The 22,288-nt window shown below is 40.0% G+C and overlaps 1 protein-coding gene across 1 annotated transcript in view; it reads left to right on the forward strand.

Moving 5' to 3' along the window:
* The window catches only part of MCUB (mitochondrial calcium uniporter dominant negative subunit beta), a 91,911-nt gene that overhangs the window by 56,150 nt on the left and 13,473 nt on the right, over nucleotides 1-22,288 (forward strand). Inside the window, exons 2-4 of the mRNA XM_060088464.1 lie at nucleotides 14,353-14,428; nucleotides 14,952-15,122; nucleotides 19,087-19,191. Coding sequence (XP_059944447.1) covers nucleotides 14,353-14,428; nucleotides 14,952-15,122; nucleotides 19,087-19,191 — 352 coding nt within the window. The remainder of the gene's footprint in view (nucleotides 1-14,352; nucleotides 14,429-14,951; nucleotides 15,123-19,086; nucleotides 19,192-22,288) is intronic.

Genomic DNA, 22,288 nt, shown 5'->3' on the forward strand with positions numbered 1-22,288 from the left:
AATCTTGAGAAAGAAAAAAAAACTTCAGACTGTGCTACAAAGCTACAGTATTCGAGACAGTATGGTACTGGCACAAAAACAAAAATATAGATCAATGGAACAGGATAGAAAGCCCAGAGATAAACCCATACACATATGGTCACCTTATCTTTGATAAAGGAAGCAAGAATATACAATGGAGAAAAGGCAGCCTCTTCAATAAGTGGTGCTGGGAAAACTGGACAGCTACATGTAAAAGAATGAAATTAGAACACTCCCTAACACCATACACAAAAATAAACTCAAAATGGGGCTTCCCTGGTGGCGCAGTGGTTGAGAGTCCACCTGCCAGTGCAGGGGACATGGGTTCGTGCCCCGGTCCGGGAAGATCCCACATGCCGCGAAGATCCCACATGCCGCGGAGCGGTTGGGCCCGTGAGCCATGGCCGCTGAGCCTGCGCATCTGGAGCCTGTGCTCCGTAACAGGAGAGGCCACAACAGTGAAAGGCCCGCGTGCTGCAAAAAAAACAAAAACGGGCTTCCCTGGTGGCGCAGTGGTTGAGAGTCCGCCTGCCGATGCAGGGGACACGGGTTCGTGCCCCGGTCCGGGAAGATCCCACATGCCACGGAGCGGCTGGGCCCTGATGGGCCTGCGCGTCCGGAGCCTGTGCTCTGCAACGGGGGAGGCCACAACAGTGAGAGGCCCACGTATCACAAAAAGAAAAAAAGAAAGAAAAAAAAAAAAAAAAAAAAAAAAACAACAAAAACAAACTCAAAATGGATTAAAGACCTAAATTTAAGGCCAGACACTATAAAACTCTTAGAGGAAAACATAGGCAGAACACTCTATGACATACATCACAGAAAGATCCTTTTTGACCCACCTCCTAGAGAAATGCAAATAAAAACAAAAATAAACAAGTGAGACCTAATGAAACTTACTTTTTTTTTTTGTCTACCAGACTTCTTCCCTTTGCAGTTACTGTTTTTCCTTTGGTATTAATGCTTTTGTGTGGAGGCATATTAAAACTTTGTAAACATCTTGTTCCTTATCAAACTTTAAATTCATTTATTTACTTAATTATATCAGAATGGGCTCATGGTTTTCTATTTTCTTCAATGGATTATAATCTGTTACTATCAGTATTTGTTTTAATGCCCAAATCGTTCCAGATTTGATCATTGAGACTCCCTTCAAGCTGACTGGTGTGTCCTTTTGCTATGTCTCCCATCATTCATTGAGCACTTCCTTGCTTTCCAAGCTCATCTTGTCCTTTCCATGCCCCAGCCCTGGAATTAGCCATTTCTTCAAGGAGCTCTGGTTCCCTTTGGATAAGAATTGTATTTAGAAGCCAAGAACTGGATGCCACATATGCTCATTATTGGGAGTGTTACTGTTCACAGTCCCCTTCAAAATTTTTTTTATATATTTTTATTTATATAAAAATATAAATATATAAAATTTAAATCTCTTTCATTTATATACACATGTGCATTCAGTCTTTTTTGAAGTACTATATTTATTTTGTTGGTTTTATTTATTTATATTTTTACATATTAAAAACCATGAATTCATACCAATACTTCCAATTTCATTCCAGTACTACAGGGTTCATTCCAGTTTTCTCACTTTCCATAGTGTAGCTCCCTTCTTTGACAGAATAAATCTGGCTTCCATTATTCTTGATATTTTTGCTTATTTGGTTAAGTTTTCCAGTATGTGACAGCCTCTCGTCTCTGCCACTAGACCTTTCCTGCATAGATGCCTTCCACACCCAATTTGGGCTCCAACACCTGGTTCTGAGCCTACCTTCCATGTGGATGCCCTCTTCACTCCCATTCAGGTTCTGCTACCCCCCCCACTAATCCCCCTTACACTATGTGGACAGCCTCCTTGCCATGCTTAAGTTCCAACACACCCCTGCCAGCTGCCCCTCTGCGTGGACACCCTCTAGCCACGCTTGGATTCAGACTCCCCACTTCGGGCCACTCCTCTCCCCATGAGGACCCTTCTCAGAATGAATCTTCAAATTAAATAGAATGAATCCCAAACAGGAAAATGAAATTAGATCTGTACCTGACACACTTTGGGGAAACTGTAGAACCCCAGAAGTAGAAAGATGGAAGAAAATCTTTCCAAAAGTCTTAAATTTACAGAAGATGTGATAATAGAGGGCAGAAGGCAAAGGAATATCTTCAAAGTTCTGAGGGGAAGTAACAACTTGGAATTTTATATCCAATAAACTGTTATTTTCAACAGCATTAAGTTTAAGAGATTATAAGATTCTTACTGAAAGTTCTTCTCAGGAAGCATGAAATTGAACACATCAACAAACAGGATGTAAGAAGAAATGGAGAGCAAAATAGTTGGAAAACTTACAGATGAATCTAAGAAACAATCACTATATAAAACAACAAGAGATGCTAATTTGGGTGTTCTAAAAAAGTAAGGTCAAAATAATTCATTCTTAATTGTGATTGATACTGTCTAAGATCCTGTTGTTGTTCAGCCGTAGGGTAGAGAAATTAACTTTACACACTAAGCCAAGTAAGAATGTCTCAGAATATAAAGGGCAAACACTAAAAGGATAGAAGAAAAAAACAAAACCCATATACTTCCAAGCCAATAAAGAGAGATAAAGGAGTCTAAAGAAACAGTTAAATTATTAGGAGATAAGAAAGAAGAAGGAAGCAAAAGAAAATCAGGGTAAACAGAAAGCACAAAATAAGGTGACAGATATCCAAATTTATCTGAACTAACAATAAATGTAAACAGATTAAACTCAATAGGAAAAGGACAGAAATTGAATTTATAACATAGACTGAGGGTTTACTACTCATACATAGGCTCTCAGTGAAAGCACTAATCAAAGCTCTAGTGAGCAAAATTTAACATGGAAGGAATAAGAATGCAGAAGAAATGTTGAACAAGGAAATGGGTGAAATACAAGCATAAAAAAAGAATGAAACTCAGTCATTTTAAACCATATTTTATGTACCACCTACAGTGGAGTTCTGTGGAATGTTTGAAGCAAGCAGATAAACTCCTTGGTTACATAATTGTTTTGCTTTGAAGCTTATCCTTGGGTTCATTAGTTTTCCACCCTGTGGTGCATCATGATTTTTTGTAGAACCTCACACTGAGCTTCAAGCTTTCATGATTTCTTTTTGCTTCTCTGGACAAAAACAAAACTCAAACTCCTATATAGCAACTCTCTTTTGATGTTCTCTTCTGACTTGTCTCTAGATTTATATTTTAAATCTGCCCAACAAAAATTGCATTTTGTAGCACACACTAGGCAGTTGTCTTAATTAATACTCCAGTCTCTTTCAGGTACTACATGAATCATCACTGTTAAAATAATGTTTTCTTTTTGATCTGAGCAGACCGAGAAGAGTAGTTAATATGCAGCATGATTGAAACAAAAGAAACAGGAATAACAGCATATAGCACTTGGCTAGCAACCAATAATAACTTTCACTTACTGACTGTAGATTTTCAGCCAGGCCACATTTATATCCCTCTAACCATTTGGCATTTAAGCCAGTGATCCTTCGTTTTCTCGACTGACCTCAGCAGGACCCCTGAAATTACATTCGTGTGTGTGTGTGTGTGTGTGTGTGTGTGTGTGTGTGTATGTGTATGTATATGTATATGTATCCCTCCCTCCCTCCCTCCCTCCTTCTTTCCTCCTTTCTTCGTTCAACAAAGATGCTTTTGAGAGCAAAATTCTAAAGGATTACAACCCAGAGAGAAGATACTAGACTAATTTGCTTGTCCTACTCTAGTCTGTTACAAAACGTATTGAAATAGTAGGGTATACTGGCTGAAAAATAAATTATTTACAATTAATAAATTGGTTTCAACATCATTGCATGAATGCAGTTTCTTAAGATTTGTTTGTAATAGAAGTACCTAGTATTTTATCCTTCTGGTTCAGATCGCTTGTACCTGGAAGCCTTCTTCGCATGGGTTTCAACAGTGTGGAGCTGGTTTTAACAGGTGTTTCTATCTTCCCAGGATCCCTTCTTTACTCTTCATCTGGAAATAGAGCCCATTGCTCCCCACAGGTGTGGGCACAGCGTGTGATAACCTGAACCAGGATCCCTTTTCCCACAGGGTGACAGTACAGCGAAGCAGTTTAAAGAGTCGGGGCTCCTAACAGCTTGACAGTGTGCTCACTTATTAGCTATGTGACTTTAGACAGAGTACTTAATCTCCCTGTGTTCAGTATTCTGATAATTGAAATATGGGAAATAACCTGCACACAAATGTTTATAGAAGCTTTATTCATAATTGCCAAATTCATAATTGGAAGCATTCAAGTTAAGTTAGTCGATAGATAAATTGTGGTACATCCAGACAATGGAATATTAAAGCACTAAAAAGAAATGAGCAATATAGACAATAATGTGTTATAATCATTGAACTTGCTAGGAGACTAGATCTTAATTATTCCCACCACAAAAAAGAAATGATACTTATGTGATGTGATAGAGATGCTAACTATCGCTACAGTGGCAATCATATTGCAATGTATAAATGCATCAAATCAACATGCTGTACACTTAAATTTACAGAATGTTGTATGCCAAATATATTTAAATAAAAAATTATAAAGAACAAATAAATGAGCCATCAAGCTTTGAAAGGACATGGAACAATCTTAAATGCGTATTACTAAGTGAAAGCCAATCTGAAAAGGCTACATACTGTATGATTCCAGCTACGTGACATTCTCGAAAAGGCAAAACTATGGAGACAGTAAAAGGATCGGTGGTGGCCAGGGGTTAGAGAGGAGAGAGGGATGAGATGAATAGGCAGAGCAGAGGATTTTTAGGGCAGTGAAGCTACTCCCTGTGATACTATGATGGTGGATGTGTCAAAACCCATAGAATGTACAACACCAAGTGTGAACCCTAATATAAACTGTGAACTTTGGGTGATAAAGGTGTTCAGTGTAGGTTCATGGATTGTAACAGATGTACCACTCTGGTGCTGGATGAAAGGCCAGGAGTATATGAGAACTCTGTACTCTCTGCTCAATTTTACTGTTCTAAAGCTGAGCTAAAAAAAAGGGTGGGGGGAGAGGCATGCTGGATTAGCCCCACAGGCTCTCGTTTACCAACTCCAGTTCTCCAGTGACTTCCTATTATATCAATGTTCAGTTAAGTGATAAGTGAGCAATAAATACATTTGAATGGAAAAAAGATGGGAAGTAATAGTATGTAGCTCATGCGGTTTCTATAAAGATTAAATAAGACACTGCATGTAAAACGTTTAGTTATACAAAATGGGGGAGAAGAGCATCCTAAACACAGAACAGTGTGTTATGCCCCTGAGATTTAAGAAACTTGTCATGTTCTAGGAATCGAGGGATGACAGTAGGATCAGAGTAAGGAAAGCCAGTAAGAAGGGGGGAATGAGATGAGATTGGCAAGACAAGCAGTGTCTAGGTCACGTAGCATCTCATTGGCTGTGATAAGCTTTTATTCTGTTGAAGTGTGAAGGGGAATCCATTGAATAATTTTAAGCAGAGGAATGTGGTGATACTATTTACATCTTAAGAAGATCACTTTTGATGCATTGAGGAGGGTAGCATGGAGGAGAGCAAGGGTAGAAGCAAATAAACAAGTTTGGAAACTGCTGCAGTAGATAATGGTGGCCTGGACTGGAGCATTAACAATAAAAATGGAGAGAAATGGATGAACTATGTAGGTAGAATGGATGGGTGGATGGAATTGATGGACTCAAGAATGACTCCTGGCTTTGACTCCTGGCTTCAACAGCCAGGGAGATGATGGGTCAGTTATTACAGGGAAAGATGAACCAGAGGAAGGGGTTTCAGGGGGAAATCAAGAGTTTCGTTCTGGATAAATTCACTTTCAGATGTATGTGATTATGTGAGGGGAGGTGTTAGTCAAGTATTGGATGTCCTAGTCTGGACCTCAGGAGGGGTCTGGCTACGTGGTTGAGGGGCTGGAGATAGAAGCCTGTTGGTAGTATGTTGGGTTTTTTTTTTTTAATTGAGGTATAGTTGTTGTACAATATTATGTAAGTTTCAGGTGTACAACATAGTGATTCAAAATTTTTAAAGGTTATACTCTGGTTATAGTTATTATCAAATATTGGCTATATTCCCTGTGCTGTACAACACATCTTTGTAACTTATTTATTTTATACATAATAGTTTGTACATCTTAAGATAGGTTGTTACCCCTGTCTTGCCTGCCCCACCCCCGTTGGTAGTTTGTTTGACTGAATGGGAACCTTAAACTTGTACGGTGCTGTAAGTCTCAATAAAACTGGAAGAAAAACAGTTTTTTAAAGAGTGAATGGGAGTTGAAGATGAACCAGCATAGACAAAATGAAAAGTTTGGCCAAGGAGAACATACAAATGGGCCAGAAGCTGGAGGGATATGTGGTTATTAGAAGGTTTGGAACTTTTTAAAGATGAGAGATATTATAGCATATTTGCTGATTGTATTGAACCTGTAGAGTGTGAGAGGCAGTGATTAAGAGGGAGTTAGGATTCTGAGAAAGCTTTGCCAGGTATAAGATGGAGAACACCTGAGGAGGGATTGACCTTTGAAAATGAAGGTCACTTGACTGCAGTAGGAGGGAAGGAAGCAATGGTGGGAACAGATGGAGTTCTGTAGGTTTTATGGTGGGAAGATGAGAGCACTAAGTGTAAGAGTTGGCCACACAGGGTGGGTACACTGGGCAGGGCTTTCCAGGCAGGGATGGGAATAAGTGTGAAGGCAAGGAAGCATGAACAGTGTGCCATATTCGAGAAACGGCAATACGCTCTGCATATCTGAAATAGAGGGTTGGGAGGGGGCCAGTGCTGGTCATGATAAGGGGAGGCGGGATAAGCGGACAAGAATCGGTTTGTGGAAAGCTTTCTTTGGAGTTGTTTCCCTTTGCAGTAGAGAACAAATAGAGGTTTTTAAATCTAGAAATAGTTTGACTTTATGTAATTTTAGAAAATAGGAGTAGATCTTAATCTGGAACGGATTGGTGGGAGAGGCCAGTTAGGAAGCTGTTACAGTGATCTGGGTGAGATGATGAGGATCTGAACTAGGGCAGGGAGGTGGGGACAGACGGGAGAGGATGGGTTTGAGAGCACTGATCCAAAAAAAGAAAAAAAAATTGATTACGGTGTAAAAAAGCATGTTAGTTTTAAAGTCTATTTATAAATGCAGTTTTTTAGAAACAAATGATTATGGAAACAAAAGAGCTCTTTGTGTTTGGTTGTACACACCTGGAAAATTCCTTAGGTTTCTGTGTACAGGTGAATTCAAATGTTCATAAAAAAAAAAAAAAAAAAAGAAGTAGAACCAGTAGGCCTTAGTGACAGTCTACCAGCTATTTTATGGAATATTAGTTGCTTAGGATAACTCTCTAGTTATCTACGCCTCTAGTCTAATGACTAGTAATTAGTGGTGTGAGTCCCTCAAGGAGAAGATCAGGTCCATGGAGAAACAACAAAGAGCTTTGTTCAGGAGGTACTGAGCTTGAGGTACCTGTGGGCTGTCCCAGTGAAGATGTCTGGTAAGCCTGTCTGAGGATGAGCCTGTTCTATTCTTTTCCCTTTTCTACCACTGTAGAAACTGTACTTTGAATGGTTTCCTTTAAGTGTTTAGTATACACATACTCAATTATAACTTTCCTAACAAAGTCTTAGGTTTCTCACCATCTTTGCCCTCCTCTGAACGTGACGAGGGTCTTCACATGTTCTAAGAATCCACTGAATATAGCATGCGACATCTTGTTTAGCTTTCCACTCATTTTAACACAAAAAATGGTTTAAAATTTCTTATAATAAGTAGTTTATTTACCAACATATTTTACAGCTTTGGCTTTGTATTAGTTTCCTAGGGCTTCCATAACAAGAGTTCCTCAGATTCAGTAGCTTAAACAACAAATTTATTTTCTCACAATTCTGGAAGCCAGAAGTCCGAGGTAAAGGTGTTGGCAGGGTTGGTTTCTTCTGAGGCCTCTCTCCTTGGCTTGTGGACGGCTGCCTTCTCATTGTGTCCTCACAGGGTTTTCCTCTGTGTGCTCACATGTCTGTGTCCAAATCTCCTCTTTTTATAAGGACAACAGTCACATTGGATTAGGGCCCACACTCATGACCTCATTTTAACTTAATTACCTCCTTAAAATACAGTCACATTCTGAGGTCTTGGGGATTAGGACTCCAACATATGAATTTGGTGGGGAGTTGGGGACACAACTCAGCCTGTAACTGTGTTCTCCTGCATCTGGGTTTAGTTCCCTTATCTCTAGGAGGTTCCTTAGCAAAGATGTGTGGGAAAGAAACTATGATCTCTGTATATCTGAAAATCTCTTCATTTCCTTCAACCTTAAGTAATGTTCCTAAATATAATGTTTTAGGTTGATAGTTATTTTCCCTTAGCACCTTGAAGATATTCATACATTCATTTACCATGTATTTATTGAGCCCCTATAGTATGTCCGGTACTATACTATTCCAGGTGCTGGAACTACAGTAGTCAGCCAGAGAGTATGCTCTCTAGAGGGACAAAATGAAATAGCATTTGTACAGTTGTATGAAGATAAGTTTTCATTTCTCTTGGGTAAACAGCTAGGAGTGGTATTGCTGTGTCACATGGAAGTGTGTGTTTAACTTTATAAGAAACTGCTAAAGGTTTTCCAGAATGGTTGTACCATTTTACATTCTTGCCAGCAGTATGAGATTGATTGCTTTTTAAAGGTATAAAGTTTCTGTATCTTTCTGTGTTGTACCTGGGTGAAATATTGTCTAATTCACTAGTTTTCTATTGACTTTATCTAGTCTAGAATTTATTTAGTTCATTAAAGCTGGGTTTTTTACATGTATATAGATTTTCTCCATTTTTGCCTTAGAAATCCCTAATTAGTTGATCCAAGTTACTAATTTTTGTTTTATATCTACCAGTTTAGTATCATAATTTTTTATTGATTTTCTGGAGGCTAATTCTCCTTTTTATCTCTTTGAAGACTCTAAATATAATTTGTGTTAAAGTCAGTTTTGGATGACTCTCTTATTTTTATTTTCCCTAAGTGGAATTAAGGGAAATCGTCTAAATAAATTTGTTGGTTCCTTCTTAGCATTTAATGTCTCATATAGTAAAATTCTGGATTACAGACTCTAAGTAGGAGTTTATTTTTCATTCTGTACTCACTCCTTTCTGGCTAGTAACTTTATATTGCCTCCAACCGGGCTTTTGTGTCCAGAGTTCAGAATTGGTTCTTAAAGTGCCACCTTAAGGTCCCTGTCCAGGGAGGTTGCTATGATATTGGTGATATCACAGATCAAGTCATCAGATCACTGGAAAGCTTGGCTTGATCTTGCCATGGGCTACTTTAGTCTGTCCTACCCAAAAAGAGTCAAACTCTTAGTTACTTCTTCTGTTCTGGACTATTAATAGATAATTTTTGGGAAAAGGTAAAAATACGACTCTCATACATTTATAAGAATGAACATTCATTAAAGAAGTTATTTTACTCTTATGATATGAAGGAAACCAGGCAGTTATAATATCCAGTTAAAAGGAAAAATCAAAACAGCACAAATTTATATGGAGAAAAGAATGTTAAGATGAATGCAGATAGAGATAAAACCAGTGTTTGGGTTAGTGTGGGGTGTCAATTACTGCCAGATTGGACAAAAGTGACATACCTGTCAATTACCTACAGCTCACAAGTAGTTCCAAAATGGCTTCAAACCAGTGAACAGGACTAGAACGTGATAACTTGAAAAAGTGTGCTGTGCACTATGTACAACAGTCCAAGACATGGAGACAACCTGAGTGTCCATCGACAGAGGAGTGGATAAAGATGTGGTACATATATACAGTGGAATATTACTCAGACATTTCTCCAAAGAAGACATACAGATGGCCAAGAGGCACATGAAAAGATGCTTAACATCACTAGTTATTAGAGAAATGCAAGTCAAAACTACAGTGAGATATATCACCTCACACCAGTCAGAATGGCCATCATCAAAAAAGCTGCAAACAGTAAATGCTGGAGAGGGCATGGAGAAAAGGGAACCCTCCTACACTGTTGTAATGTAAATTGGTACAGCCACTATGGAGAACAGTATGGAGGTTCCTTAAAAAACTAAAAATAGAGCCAGCATATGATCCAGCAATCCCAGTCTTGGGTATACGTCCGGAGGAAAGCATGATTCGGAAGGATACATGCACTCCAATGTTCATCGCCACTGTTTACAACAGCCAAGACATGGAAGCAACCTGAATGTCCACTGACAGATGAGTAGGTACATATATACAATGAAATATTACTCAGCCATTAAAAAGAATGAAATAATGCCATTTGCAGCAAAATGGATGGACCTGGAGATTATCATACTAAGTGAAGTAAGTCAGAGAAAGACAAATATCACAAGATATCGCTTATATGTGGAATCTAATAAAGAAAAGATACAAATGAACTTATCTACAAAACAGAAACAGACTCACAGACTTAGAGAATGAATTATCAAATTTATCATTACCAGGGGAAGGGGTGAGGAAGGGATAGATGGAGAGTTTGGGATTGACATGTACACACTGCTGTATTTAAAACAAAATGCCTTTCCTGAAAAGAAGAAAGTCTACAAATAACAAATGCTGGAGAGGGTGTGGAGAAAAGGGAGCCCTCCTACACTGGTGGTGGGAATGTAAGTTGGTAAAGCCACTGTGGAGAACAGTATGGAGGTTCCTCAGAAAACTAAAAATAGAATTACCATATGATCCAGCAATCCCACTCCTGGGCATACATCCAGATGAAATTATAATTCAAAAAGATACATGCACCCCTATGTTCATAGCAGCACTATTTACAATAGCCAAGACATGGAAACAACCTAAATGTCCATCAACAGATGAATGGATAAAGAAGATGTGGTACATATGCACAGTGGAATACTACTCAGCCATAAAAAATGAAATAATGCCGTTTGCAGAAACAATGAATTATCATAGAGATTATCATACTAAGTGAAGTAAGTCAGAAAGAGAAAGACAAATACCGTATGATATCACTTATATGTGGAATGAACCTATCTGTGAAATAGAAGCAGAATCCGGACATAGAGAATAGATTGGTGGTTGCCAAGGGGGAGGGGGTTGGGGGAGGGATGGAGTGGGAGTTTGGGGTTAGCAGATGTGAGGTATTATATATAGAATGGATAAACAACAGGGTCCTACTGTATAGCATAGAGAACTATATTCAATATCCTATGATAAACCATAATAGAAAATAATTTTTTTAAAAAGGAATGTATATATATATGTATAACTGAATCGCTTTGCTGTACAGCAGAAATTAAAACAACATTGTAAATCAACTAGACTTCAATTTAAAAAGTTGATTAAAAAAAGAAAGATAAATAAATAAAAACATTGCCACCCCCCAACTCCAACCCAAAAAAAGTGTGCTGTAAACAGTACATCATTTTCCATTGAGACACTTTCCCTGCAGGACCCAGAACCTTAGCAGACTCTCTACTTGCTTGAGCCTTGCTTATCACATTGTTTCTGTCTTGGTTTTGGTACAGGGAGATAGATACATATGTTGTTTCTGAGCATGGAGCAGAGTTGTCACTTAAGTGTTAACTTACACATCTTGAATGTTAATTGCATCTCTGTTTTGTTAATAATAATAAAGATATACACTATAAAATACGACATAGCTCTAGAAGCAATCGGATCTTGTTAAGTGGCCCCAACATGTGATCATTATACATCTCCTTTCTGCCTCCCTATTACTTTGAAGCTCAAACAGATCTTCTCGTATTAATGACATTTTCCTTCTTTTAACTATAGTCCTGGCTTCTTTTTCTTTCCTTTCCCTTTCCCTTTCCTTTCTGCCAAACTCGTCCCCTTCTTTTTCTCACAACCCGTTTCTTCCCGAACCCTCTGCCTGTCAAAGATCATGGCAGCTGGTATGTCTTGAAGCTGGGATTCCAGCTTGGTTCTGATGGCAAAGCCTGTGCCCTTTGCACCCGACCATCATGACCCTGCAGGAAGACTTAGGAAATGGCCTTTGAGCTGGGCCTGGAGGGAATGACAGGGTTTGTTAGGCAGAAGTGGATAAAGAAGGTGGCACTTTAATACATCGGTGGCACACAGCTCGTCTGCCTGGGGCCTAAGCTCCTGCTGTAAGAGAACAGTAAGTGATGGAGCTGTGGAGGGGAGGTGGCCTATACTGCTCATGTGAGGTGTGTAGACCATACCTTATACTTGCTTGACGCTTTGTTTCTTTAATTTTTATATCTGCTCTGCAAGATAGATGTTGTTATCCCCACCTAACCCTTCAGAGAACAAAAGCACAGTCCTGTGACTTACCTGTGATCTCCAGCTATTAAGTGGCTAAACTGAGTTTAGAACTCTGGGGTCACTGTTCTTTCTATTTTATATAAACTGTTGAAGTCCCTGGGGTTTTAAGCAGGGTGTGAAGTGATTAGAATTGTATTTAGGAAAAAGATGTGATAAAAGAGAAGCCTGAGTCATCTTTTGACCTGATACTGAATATCATTTGAAGGCAGTAACCCTTGTCCCAGCACTAAAATTTAGAGTTCAAGATGATTCTATGCAGAAGATTAGAAATAGTGCCCTGAAGGCCTCAGAGGGTCTGCTAGAACTCAGCTACTCAAAAGGGTGACCTTCACACCTGTAACTTCAGTATAACCCTGGGGCTTATTAAAAATGCAAATTCTCATACCCCTACCTCAGACTTACTAGATCAAAAATCTAGTAAATGTGGAGTCCAGGAAACTGTGTTTTTAACAAGCCCTGTCTGTTTAGCAGTGGACAGTATTATAGTAGCCACGTGATTCTTAGGTATGCAAAAGTTTGAGAAAGCTTTAATATTCTTCCCTGGCCACTCTGCCTTCTTTCAACATTTCCTGGTTGTCAAGTGGTTGCCTCTAAAATGATAATAGTAATAGAGAAACTTCATCAGCACATTAAATGATAAGTACTTTATGAGCAGGAATTATCATCTTTGGCATCTAGGAATTTGACTTATAAACTGTCTTTAGCATTATATAAACTCTAGCATAAAATTTAACTCAACGTGTAAAGGTGGCAGTGTATGGAAAAAAGTTTGGAAGGATACACACCAAACCACTGTTAAAGAAGAAGTTATTCATGACACTTGTTAAGGAATGTAAGGTAGACTTTATTCAGGGGGACTGATACAGTGGGGTTTTGTAATAGGGGAGAGAGATTGGGCTCATCCCTTTCACAACTGGGAACAGTGGGGATTTATATCCAATGAGCAGAGTTGGAGGGGCAGTGGATGGGAATACTAAGAGGATGGAGTAATTCTTTGCTCACCTGACCTAGCAGGATTCTTGTTGAAGACAGACTGGGGTGATCAGATAATACCTGGGGAATGGTGGAGGATGAGGAATTTGATCAGATACTGAGGGTTGGGGGGTTCTGGCTAAACTAACTCGCCAACATTCTTGCTAAAGCTGGCCTCCTGGAGGACATGCACAAGGATGGGGCTTAGTCAGGCTTAGAAGACCCTGACTAAAGTTTGGTTGAGGAGGGAGTCTTTGTCACCACTGCCATGATTATCTAATACAGGGCTTCTCTGGTGGAGCAGTGGGTAACAATCTGCCTGCCAGTGCAGGAGACAGGCGTTTGAGCCCTGGTCTGGGAAGATCCCACATGCCACGGAGCAACTTAAGCCCGTGCGCCACAACTACTGAGCCTGCGCTCTAGAGTCCGTGAGCCACAACTACTGAGCCTGTGCGCCTAGAGCCCATGCTCCGCAACAAGAAGCCCGCGCACCGCAACGAAGAGTAGCCCCTGCTCGCCACAACTAGACAAAGCCCGTGCGCAGCGACAAAGACCCAGCACAACCTAAATAAATAAATAAATAAATAAATATTTTTTAAAAAACCCACCAATACAAACCCTAAAAATACATCCCATAGTAAGGTAGCCATTCAGATATTCTAGACCCAGCAGTGCCGTCCAGTAGAACTTTCTGTGATGATGGAAATGATCTATTTCTGTGCTAATACGGTAGCTACTAGACCCAGAGCTATAGAGCAGTTGAAATGTGGCAAAGGTGACTGACTGTGAGAAACTGAATTTTTAGTGTTATTTAATTTTAATTGATTTAACTTTAAGTGGCTGCATGTGACTAGTGGCTCCCGTATGGGACAACACAGTCAGAAAGGTCTAGTGAGCTTCTCTAAGGGCTTACCTGGGTATGTGGGGGACGCTGAAGTTTTCGTCATGCTTGCCATACATCATTAAAACAGTCTTCAAGTACAGACACTTATTTCAGCTTTCCCACTTTTCCTAAAAGAAAAAAAATCATTTTTTTTCTTACAGGTTTTGTGTGTGAAACTGTGTGGAAATCTGAAATTCTATCAATCAAATCTTTATAGTACAGTGGTGCCATCTGACGGTAAGTTTTCTTATCACTTCTTTGATTCCCCATGCTAATTTATATCCAGTCTTCCAAATAAAGTGAGAAGTGTGAGTTTTAAGCAAAACAGACTTTTCTTGTATTGCCCCTCCCACCGCCCCCCAGAGTTCAGTTCCTTCCTTTTCTGCTCCCATAAGATCTCTGATGTCTTTTGGCAAACTCCCACTCCAGCAATCAAAGGAGTTACATTACAGATGACTTAGAAGCAGTTTCTGCCCTCAATAAATTTTTACCTGGGAAAACTCTAAGCAGATAATTATAATAAAGTGTGATACATGCTTAATAAAATGTTATAGAATGGTGGGGAATATGTAAACTAGAATAATGAAGGCACTGTAGGCATGATGTAAATTATTATAGGCATTCAGAAGGTTATGAATTCTATATTTAGGCATCCCTTCTCGGATTTTTGTAGTTAATAATCTTTTAATAATAATTTTAAAAGTTATTTTTAAAGGAAATTTTATCCATCCTCTATTACCATCTCTTTTTTTCTTAACAGAAATCACAATTAATTATAAACATGGCCTTCCCTTGATAACACTTACTTTGCCATCCAGAAAAGAGCGCTGTCAATTTGCAGTCAAACCAATGTTATCAACAGTTGGTTCATTCCTTCAAGACCTACAAAATGAAGATAAAGGTATCAAAACGGCTGCCATCTTCACAGCAGGTATATATATGTTTTCTTCAACTTTGTCTTTCTCTTCTTCTGAACCTTTGTTTTGGTTCTTTACTTTTCTAGAAAATTGATTCTTTAATTCATTATATAATAAATGGTTGGCAGTTACTGAGTCCTTCACTTTTGAACATGCAGTAATATAAAAAAAATTAACCCTATTGAATAAAAAAGAAATGGAATAAGTTTAATGCATGTTTTGGTTACTTATTTCATAAACTTAGCCCCCAGATTTTTCTCTGAGAAAATTTTAATGACACAGTCATTAGTGTCTAATTTTCTGTAAGAAATTTGAATAATTAGAAAATGAAATGCAGCCTCAGTGATTGAAATAACCAGTGAATAACTAAGATACACAAATAGTTCATTAACCTTTGTTATAAAGCAATTATGGTCTAGCGTGTTTTTTGACAAATTAGTTCTCAGGAAAGTATATGTGTGTGTGTGTGTGTGTGTATGTGTGTATATATATATATATATAGTTTAATACCAGCAGAGGTGGTTAATCACATAGACATTTAAAATTTAGGATATAGCTTTTATGTTTTCATGGTCTGAGGATATAAAAGGAGGTCCTCCTGCCCCTAAAAGAGAACAAAGAATTCTTTACCCCAGTCCAATATACAGAGGCTACTATAAATATAAATAAGTGAATAAATTTTCACTGTTATTTTATTGTAGTATTACATACTTAGAATAAACTTATTTCAAAGTTAATGATTACTATTGCAGTTTTGAAAAGGAAATTAACATTCTTCTTCCCTATCCAAGTTCAGAACCAATTAAGAGGTAGACATGGAAGTTGGAAAAATAGAGATTAAAGAATTTATTTACTCAACAAATATTGAGCACCTAACAAATGTTGACCTGAAACAAAGAGACTGCCAGGTATTTCTCCAGCAAAGATGGATTTATTGCAGATCAGCAGAGAATTGCAATTCAGGGTCTGCAACCATGGTGAGCCACATGTGAGGACTTGCAGGACAAGGGAAGGAGACCGCTTTTATAGAGGAAAAGGAAGTGTGTAGGGCTATAGTAAACAAACAGTCCATGGCTTTTCGTTGGCTGAGTCCTTGCTGGGAAAGAAGAGGAGTCTTCTTCCTGTTGGGCTCTGCTGTCCTCACAGGGTGTGAGAGCTCCCCCTTCTGGTCTCTGGACTCTATTTAATTGAGGTTTCTGTGTATTAATTTTTTTATACTAACATATGCCAGGCACTATCCTAGATACTAGAGATAGAGCAAAGAACAACAGAGATTAAAACTCCTGTTCTTAGGGAGCTTACATTTTAAGAGGAGAAAGAAACAAGGTAAAGAAATAAAATATATAATATGTTAGATAATTAGTGTTACAGTCAAAAATAAAGCAGAGTGATGGGGGGTGGGAGTTGGGTGTGTTGGTGGGAGGTGCTCACTCAAGTCACATTTGGGTGGAGACCCGGAAGAGATGAGAGAAGATGTAGATGGGAGAAGGGCTCTCCAGGCAGAGGCCCTGAGGTGGGAGCTAACTCCACCCTCAACTGAAAAGGGAGGGAGCTGGGTCCAAGTAGGAGGGGAAGGGCAGGTTAGGGAAAGCCTTGTTGTAGGTTATTGTAAGGACTTTGGATTCAACCAGAAGGGGAGTTTCTTCCTGCTAAAACCAGGATCAGAGAAAGAAGGTTTTAGTCCTGTGACCACAGTGGCCTAATACTTCATCCCTGACTGGACCGACATTCCCCCCCCACCCCCCAGTCACAGGAACACTGAACCCCCTGGGCCTTCCCTGCAGGTCAGGGCCTGCCTTCCTCAGAGCAGGCAAGTGCAAACCCAGAACTCAGAAGGGCACTGAGCACAGTGCTTGCCTGAAATTAGGTTAAAACATTGATGTGTACCCTGCTTGTTTCTAAAAAATAATTTGAGTAGCTTTGAAACATAAAACACAGAGAAAACCCCTAGAAATCATAGACTAAAGGGGCTCTTTGGACTGAGTGAAAACGCTGTGTTGGGGTTCATATCAGTACTTGCCCAAGAATAGGTGAAAAATTCATCACTGTATCGTTACCTCCTTAAAAGTGTTTCACATCAATCTCTTGCTGTTCCTATAATAGCATAAAGGATAATGTAGTACTTCAACTGAGAAATCATACTCAGTTGATTTCTTTTTATAATAATATTTTAAGGAGCAGGTGTGAAGTCAGTTAAATGTAAATTTTTAAATGACACTTGTAAAGTCAGATAAAAGGATTTGGTGTGTTGCTGATCTTTTTAAAAAGAGGCTCTGTGGGTGGAATTTGCCTGCATTTAATTTGGGCTTGAAAAGAGTGTTCTAAGCTTGTCACAGTTTTGCCCACAGTGTGGGCTGAGTTATTTGGCAATTCCTGGGAAGATGATCTCACCCCAGCTGATGAACAGGAACCCAAACAGCCAAATTCTAGGAACAGCCCCAGGTGCAGACTTGACTTGCTGCCTTCTGGAACAAAAGAACTGCTGAGAGCCAGACAGGAGGCAGGCAAGCAGGTTCTTCCTGATTTTACTAGCAGTATTACTGTTGTCATGCATATCCGGTTGAATGCAGCCAAGCGATGCCAGGCCAGGCGAAAACATACATCCTGGACTCTATATCACATAATTATATGTAGACCGTTCCGAAAGAAGAATGATAGAGAAGCCCCTACCAGCGCCAGTTTTTTGCTTATTGTTCAGTGAGTTTGAATCTTAACACCTGGGTTACATGAAAGTTCAAAAATATAGCAGCAAAAGCTGGGCTATATAAGAAGCTGTGCAAAGCACGCTGACTCTGACATTCTCCTAGAGATTTTTTTTTTTTTCTGAACTGTTCCTGGGATATTTGAAATCACAATCTCTCCACCTCTAGGAAATACACTGCACAAGTGCAGATTTATTCCTTCAGTTCAGCTATGTTTGTTGCTCTCCCTGCCACCCCAGCCACTTGCAGTTTTGCCTCTTGTCGTCTTTGCTCGGCTAGAAAGGGAGGGAGCCCTGTGTGGCGGTGGTTGCGGTGCTACCAAGTTTCAGTCAGTGCACATCAGTCCCCCTTAGCGGCTAAAAGTAAGAGAGAGGCGGGCTTCCACAAACATTCCTGCCAGCGGTTAGGCGTTAGGCTGCAAGCCGCCGAAATGAGCTCTGGCTAAACAGGGGTGTGTGTCAGCAGGCTCTCTGACTGGAACTGACAGAAAGCCAGGCCCAGAAGAGGGCAGGAGGGTTCCCCTGGCGGCGCAGCGGTTAGGAATCCGCCTGCCAATGCAGGGGACGCAGATTCGAGCCCCGGTCCGGGAAGATCCCACATGCCGCGGAGCAACTAAGCCCGTGCGCCACAACTACTGAGCCCGCACTCTAGAGTCCGTAAGCCACAACTACTGAGCCCACGTGCCACAGCTACTGAAGCCCACGCGCCTAGAGTCCGTGCTCCGCAACAGGAGAAGCCATGACAATGAGAAGCCCACGCACCGCAACGAAGAGTAGCCCCTGCTCGCTGCAACTAGAGAAAGCCGGCCTGCAGCAACGAAGACCCAACGCAGCCAAAAATAAATAAATTTTGAAAAAGAAGAAGAAGAGGGCAGGAGCCGAAGAAGGACATGAGTAGAGAGGTTAGGCTGGGAACGGCCTGATGGGCTTTGCTGCCGACACCCACAGCCCCTCTGCCGCCACCTGCACTGCTCTGGCCTTGCATGACCGTCTGCAGGTACAGTCTCACGAGGGACGTCAGCCTGGGTCCCAGCGCCGCCGACAAAGTGGGAGACGGGGCGCCTGCCTGTTCTTCTTGGTCCACTGTAATGGGCAGTAGAGCAGCAAGAGAGGATTCCCTCCCGGTGGGAACAGTATCGGGTATGCGAAAGCCCCCACCACGGAACAGACAGATGTCCACTACTGTATTGTAGAGACCTGGATTAGCAAGTGTTTTTCCATATGTTGAAACATGGTTCTTACTATTGTAAAACAAGGACTTATTTTTGCATTTTCAGATGGCAGTGAAATTGCAGCTTCAACCTTGATGGAAATCTTGCTAATGAATGATTTTAGACTTGTCATTAATAACATCACATACGACGTACAGTGCCCTAAGAAAGGTAAGAAACACGGCTATGCAAGTATCTTAACACTTCCCTTTCGCTGTGGGCCTTTTTCAGGGAGCAGGCTTATCCTAAGAATTTGTTTTAGTTAACCAAATGACCAAGAAGGCTTTGGAGAGCCAATGTTTAAGCTTTTCTAGCAATGGTAGAAATGATTGGTAGAAGTAGTCTGTCAGGGCTTTTAGTCTCATATACTCTTTTTAGACTTCTAAGGCTTCATTTTAGGATCTTGAATGCTTAATCTGACATTACTGGGTTAAGAAGAAGTCGACCTGAAAATCAGGGACTCAAGCGTATACCGTTGTACAGCTCTTAACTTTTATTTTATTTTTAAGTAGGTTTTCTTTTTTCTAGGGCAGTTTCAGGTTCACAGCGTGGTGGAGCAGAGAGCACAGAGTTCCCATGAGCTCCACCCCTTCCCCACAGTCTCCCCCACTATCAAGCGCTGGAGTGAAACATTTTCTGTTGGCTGGGCCAAAACGTTCGGTTTTTTCTGTTCGATGACTCTAGTAGCACTTAGCTGTCTCTCATTCATTCAAAACAATTTCGTTAGATTGTATTGTGACAGCTGTCATATCAGTATGCATTTAAAAAAAGATATCAAAATTGGTGAATTTTGGGCTTCCCTGGTGGCGCAGTGGTTGAGAGTCCGCCTGCCGATGCAGGGGACACGGGTTCGTGCCCCGATCCCGGAAGATCCCACATGCCGCGGAGCGGCTGGGCCCGCGAGCCATGGCTGCGGAGCCTGTGTGTCCGGAGCCTGTGCTCCGCAACGGGAGAGGCCACAGGAGTGAGAGGCCCGCGTACAGAAAAAAAAAAAAAAAAAAAAAAATTGGTGAATTTTAATATGGAAGATGGAAGGAAAAAAGCAACATTTTCAGCATATTATGCTTTATTATTTCAAGAAAGGTAAAAACGCAACTGAAACGCAAAAAAAAGATGTGTGCAGTGTATGGAGAAGGTCCTGTGACTGATCGAACGTGTCAAAAGTGGTTTGTGAAGTTTCATGCTGGAGATATCTCTCTGGACAATGCTCCATGGTTGGGTAGACCAGTTGAAGTTGATAGCGATCAAATTGAAACAATAATTGAGGACAGTCAACGTTATACCACTCGGGAGACAGCTGACATACTCAAAATATCCAAATCAAGCGCTGAAAATCATCTGCACCATCTTGGTTACGTTAATCGCTTTGATGTTTGGGTTCCACATAAGTTAAGCGAAAAAAACCTTCTTGACCATATTTCCACATGTGATTCTCCACTGAAACATAATGAAAACGTTCCATTTTTATCTTTTTAAAAAATGTTTTAAATTTAATTTTATTTATTTTTTTATACAGCAGGTTCTTATTAGTTATCCATTTTATACATATTAGTGTATATATGTCAATACCAATCTCCCAATTCATCCCACCACCACCATCCCCCGCCCGGCCACTTCCCCACTTGGTGTCCATACGTTTGTTCTCTAATCTGTGTCTCAATTTCTGCCCTGCAAACCAGTTCATCTGTACCATTTTTCTAGATTCCACATATATGCATTAATATACGATATTTGCTTTTCTCTTTCTGACTTACTTCACTCTGTATGATGGTCTCTAGATTCATCCACGTCTCTACAAATGACCCAATATCATTCCTTTTTATGCTGAGTAATATTCCATTGTATATATGTACCACATCTTCTTTATCCATTCGTCTGTCGATGGGCACTTAGGTTGCTTCCATGACCTGGCTATTGTAAATAGTGCTGCAGTGAACATTGGGGTGCATGTGTCTTTTTGAATTATGGTTTTCTCTGGGTATATGCCCAGTAGTGGGATTGCTGGGTCATATGGTAATTCTATTTTTAGTTTTTTAAGGAATCTCCATACTGTTCTCCATAGTGGCTGTATCAATTTACATTCCCACCAACAGTGCAAGAGGGTTCCCTTTTCTCCACACCCTCTCCAGCATTTGTTGTTTGTAGATTTTCTGGAGATGCCCATTCTAACTGATGTGAGGTGATACCTCATTGTAGTTTTGATTTGCATTTCTCTAATCATTAGTGGTGTTGAGCAGCTTTTCATATGCCTCTTGGCCATCTGTATGTCTTCTTTGGAGAAATGTCTATTTAGGATTCTGCCCATTTTTGTACTGAGTTGTTTGTTTTTTTAATATTGAGCTGCATGAGCTGTTTATATATTTTGGAGATTAATCCTTTGTTCATTGATTCGTTTGCAAATATTTTCTCCCATTCTGTGGGTTGCCTTTTTGTCTTGTTTGTAGTTTCCTTTGCTTTGCAAAAGCTTTTAAGTTTCATTAGGTCCCATTTGTTTATTTTTGTTTTTATTTTCATTACTCTAGGAGGTGGATCAAAAAAGATCTTGCTGTGATTTATGTCAGAGTGTTCTTCCTATGTTTTCCTCTAAGAGTTTTATAGTGTCCGGTCTTACATGTAGGTCTCATCCATTTTGAGTTTAGTTTTGTGTCTGGTGTTAGGGAGTGTTCTAATTTCATTCTTTTACATGTAGCTGTCCAGTTTTTGCAGCACGACTTATTGAAGAGACTGTCTTTTCTCCATTGTAATTCCTTGCCTCCTTTGTCATAGAGTAGTTGACCATAGGTGCGTGGGTTTCTCTCTGGGCTTTCTATCTTGTTCAATTGATCTGTATTTCTGTTTTTCTGCCAGTACCATATTGTCTTGATTACTGTAGCTTTGTAGTATAGACTGAAGTCAGGGACTCTGATTCCTCCAGCTCCGTTTTTTCCCTCAATACTGCTTTGGCTATTTGGGGTCTTTTGTGTCTCCATAGAAATTTTAAGATTTTTTGTTCTAATGCTGCAAAAAAATTGCCATTGGTAATTTGATAGCGATTGCACTGAATCTGTAGATTGCTTTGGGTAGTATAGTCAGTTTCACAGTGTTGATTCTTCCAATCCAAGAACATGGTATATCTCTCCATCTGTTAGTATCATCTTTAATTTCTTTCATCAGTATCTTATAGTTTTCTTCATGGAGGTCTTTTGTCACCCTAGGTAGGTTTATTCCTAGGTATTTTATTCTTTTTGTTGCAGTGGTAAATGGGAGTGTTTCCTTAATTTCTCTTTCA

The sequence above is a fragment of the Mesoplodon densirostris genome, chromosome 1 (assembly GCF_025265405.1).
Source record: "Mesoplodon densirostris isolate mMesDen1 chromosome 1, mMesDen1 primary haplotype, whole genome shotgun sequence".
Classification (NCBI taxonomy): Eukaryota; Metazoa; Chordata; class Mammalia; order Artiodactyla; family Ziphiidae; genus Mesoplodon; species Mesoplodon densirostris.